This window comes from Bison bison, unplaced genomic scaffold (genome assembly GCF_000754665.1).
Source record: "Bison bison bison isolate TAMUID 2011002044 unplaced genomic scaffold, Bison_UMD1.0 scf7180017864492, whole genome shotgun sequence".
Taxonomy (NCBI): domain Eukaryota; kingdom Metazoa; phylum Chordata; class Mammalia; order Artiodactyla; family Bovidae; genus Bison; species Bison bison.
The window spans coordinates 888,952-892,399 of record NW_011495051.1 but is presented as its reverse complement, the minus strand read 5'-3'; the positions used below and the strand labels follow the sequence as shown (position 1 = coordinate 892,399).

At 49.3% G+C, this 3,448-nt stretch overlaps 1 protein-coding gene across 1 annotated transcript in view; it reads right to left on the bottom strand.

Annotated features, from left to right (window-relative positions):
- SLC22A4 (solute carrier family 22 (organic cation/zwitterion transporter), member 4) overlaps positions 1–3,448 on the bottom strand; it is a 43,071-nt gene that overhangs the window by 39,014 nt on the left and 609 nt on the right. The window contains exon 2 of the mRNA XM_010863596.1: positions 3,323–3,448. This exon is cut by the window's right edge and continues 13 nt beyond it. Coding sequence (XP_010861898.1) covers positions 3,323–3,448 — 126 coding nt within the window. The remainder of the gene's footprint in view (positions 1–3,322) is intronic.

Sequence of the window (3,448 nt, the reverse complement as noted above, 5' to 3'; positions counted from 1 at the left end):
ATGGTTAAGGTCAGGAAAAGTGAAAGTGAAGTCGCTCAGTCATGTCCGACTCTTTGCAACCCCATGGACTGTAGCCTACCAGGCTCCTCCGTCCATGGGATTTTCCAGGCAAGAGTACTGGAGTGGGTTGCCATTTCCTTCTCCAAGGGATCTTCCCAACCCAGGGATCGAACCTGGGTCTCCCACATGGGTTCCTAGAGGATGCCTCCAGCTGAAGGAGAGGATAGCAATTGATATGGTGGGGCAGCAGCCGTGCCTCAGGTCACTGGAGGTCTGCCACAGAAAGCTGCTCTTTACCAAACAAGCCCCCCCTCCACCCCCGCCCAGGGCCTCTGGAGTATGGGCCCTGGTTCAGAGATGACTGCCTAGTTTTCTCAGCCCATGGACTGAAGAGGGTCAAGTCTACCTAATGATGTTCCATGGGAGAAGAAGACATGTTTGAGGCAAAGACCAGCCCATGCCTAGACTCTGGCCAGGAGCCAGACTCACCCCTAAGGTTTGTCCAGTGGCTCTGCTCCTGAATCTAGGCCCCCTGGAGATCAGCACATTCTCTGTACTATTTTCACAATTTTTCTCTAAATGAAAATTATTTCAAAATAAAGTTTTGTTTTTTAAAGTGATTCTTAGCTCTAAACAGGACAAATAGATTGCATTTCACAAACAGTCCTTGAGGAAGGAAATTACCTTATACACCTATATACCCAGACAGATGCACTCACACAGGTCCCAACTCAGATACCAGGTTCCCGCCTCCTGGCATCCCCTGGAAAGTACTTGCATGGACATGCCCTCCTTTGGTCTCTGACCAACCTGTCTTCCCTGTGAAGGGGTCAGGGGGTCAGTTCAGGTGGGCTCCTCTGTCCCAGAGGGTATGCCCATCAGGAGATCTCATATAGAGGTATAAAGCAGAGACCATCCGAGGATGATCCCTCTGCCAGTGTGGGGCCAGAGAGGTGCAGAGAACTTGCTCAGGGTCCCCAACTTGCTCTTGTCAGGGAGATGAGGGCGTTTCTCCCCCAGCAGTGGATTCAGACCTGTGTCCTATTCTTTGGCCCTAGAATTCCACCCTGGGAAAGGGGCTCTGCCCTCAGCAAGTCTCATCACCCATTGTACTGGCTGAAACCTGGCCCTTAGAACAGCTCCCCAAATGCCCATGATGCCCAGCCAGGGATGACGAGGTCCTGCCCTTACCGCTCCTCATCCACCCACCCCTGATGCCCATTTGCTGGTGCTATGGGATGTTGCATAGCACAAGATCTCACTGAATCCTCTCAACAACTCAGATAAGCTGGGCATTCTTATGATCCTCATTTTTAACAACTGTAATAAAATTCACACAACATAAAATGTACCACCTTAACAATTTTTAAGTGTACAGTTCAGTAGTATTACGTATATTCACATTATTGTGCAATCAATCTCCAGAACTCTTTTCAACTTGCAAAATGAAACTCTATATCTGTTAAATAACACCCCATTTCCCTCCCCTCCCAGCCCCTGGCAACTACCATTCTACTTTCTGTTTCCATGAGTTTGACTACTCTTCATATGGTATAGAAGTGAAATCAAACAGTTTCTGTCTTTTTTTGTGACTAGCTTATTTCATTTGGCATAATATCTTCAAGGTTCATTCATGTTGTAGCATGTGTCAGAATTTCCTTCCTCTTTTAAGGCTGAATATTATTCTACTGTGTGCATATACCACATTTTATTTATCCATTCATCTGTTGCTGGATATTTGAGTTGCTTTTACCTTTTGTGAATAATACTTCCATGAATATGCAAATATTTGAAGACTAGTGCTTACGGGTGGGGCCAGAACCAGTCCACCCATCTGACTCCAGAACTCTGTCTGGAGTCAGAACTCCTCTCTAGGGAGAATCACCGACCCTACTCACTTTCATGCTTCTTCCCTCCTTCCTCCCAATGACTAGTGCTCCTTTGCTTTTTATTTTACTCAAATACTACTTTTTATAGTACCCCAAAAGAAAGCAAGTAAGAGAAAAGCTGCTGAAAAAGGCAAATCCGGTTGTGTGTTTGTGAGTGTGTAATGTGCATCCTCAGATGGAGAACCATGTATTTTCCCAGAGGCCCACTTGGGCCAGGTGTAACAGGGATAGCCATGGACTTGTAAACCAGCAGCTACCTACCCACCCCTCACATCCTGAGGTGAACAGACTATTAAGGAAGGGGAAAGAGAAAGAGAGTCCTCCTCAACCCAACTGTTGAGGAGGACTGCAGTTAGTAGGGCCAGCTCTAGCCCAGATGCTGACTGCACTTCCAGGAACTGGGATGAGCTGACCCCTACTTTTAGATGCCTCAGGATTGGACTGTGGGCAGAAGGCAGGTAAGCACTACAAGCCCCAGTTAGGGGATCAAAGCCAGAGAAGCCCCTGAGCTCTATGCTTACACTTTTTCCTTGAGTCTGTCCCTTCATGAGTGCCTTGGGACCAGGGTTATACCTCCTCTAGCTTCCTATTCAGAGAAGACAATGGCACCCCACTCCAGTACTCTTGCCTGGAAAATCCCATGGATGGAGGAGCCTGGTGGGCTGCAGTCCATGGGGTTGCTAAGAGTCAGACACGACTGAGCAACATCACTTTCACTTTTCACTTTCATGCATTGGAGAAGGAAATGGCAACCCACTCCAGTGTTCTTGCCTGGAGAATCCCAGGGACAGGGGAGCCTGGTGGGCTGCTGTCTATGGGGTCACACAGAGTCGGACACGACTGCAATGACTTAACAGTTTCCTGTTCTCCACCAGTATCGGGAGGCCTCCTGCTCCTTTGTGGAGGAATTAGAGCCTCAGGAAAGGACCCAAGCCTTATCATAGTTGTATAGCAGAGCAGGAGAGCCCCTGATGCTTCCAGAAGTCTGTGATCAGGGAACAGACCAGACTTGCCCATGCCCTGACCATGCCCTGCCCAGCAATAAGACTCTTCTTTGTGTCTGCACATGGTCTCAGCAGCATCCCCACACCCCTCCTCATGCCTGCAGGAATTTGACTCAGTCTGTACATCTGGGGAGCCTGGGGTTGACAGTATCTAGGCTCTTGGGAAACAACTTCCTCTTGTGAAACTGCCAGAGAAAAAGGCAGTTGACGGCTGCCTCCCTTCTCAGTTCTTCATGCCCTCCCTACTAGACAAACTGACCAGGAATGATCCTAAGCGTGTCCTGCCCTCTTGGGCTGCACACCTGTGTTAAAAGTATAACCCAGATGACTGCTAGCCAGGTCTGATGAGGAATTGGGGACGCTGAGCCAGGGACGGCTAGAATGTCTCCAGGGGGACTGATGCAGATTAAGGGTCGCTCACACACCCACCTCGGTGACGATGGTGGACATGTAGATGTCCTGGCTAAATTCCCAGCCATCCAGGCAACCCTCCTGCTCCAGCTGCTCCAGGTTCACATCGCGCCCCGGCTCCAGCCCGAGCGCCGAGAAGTTGAC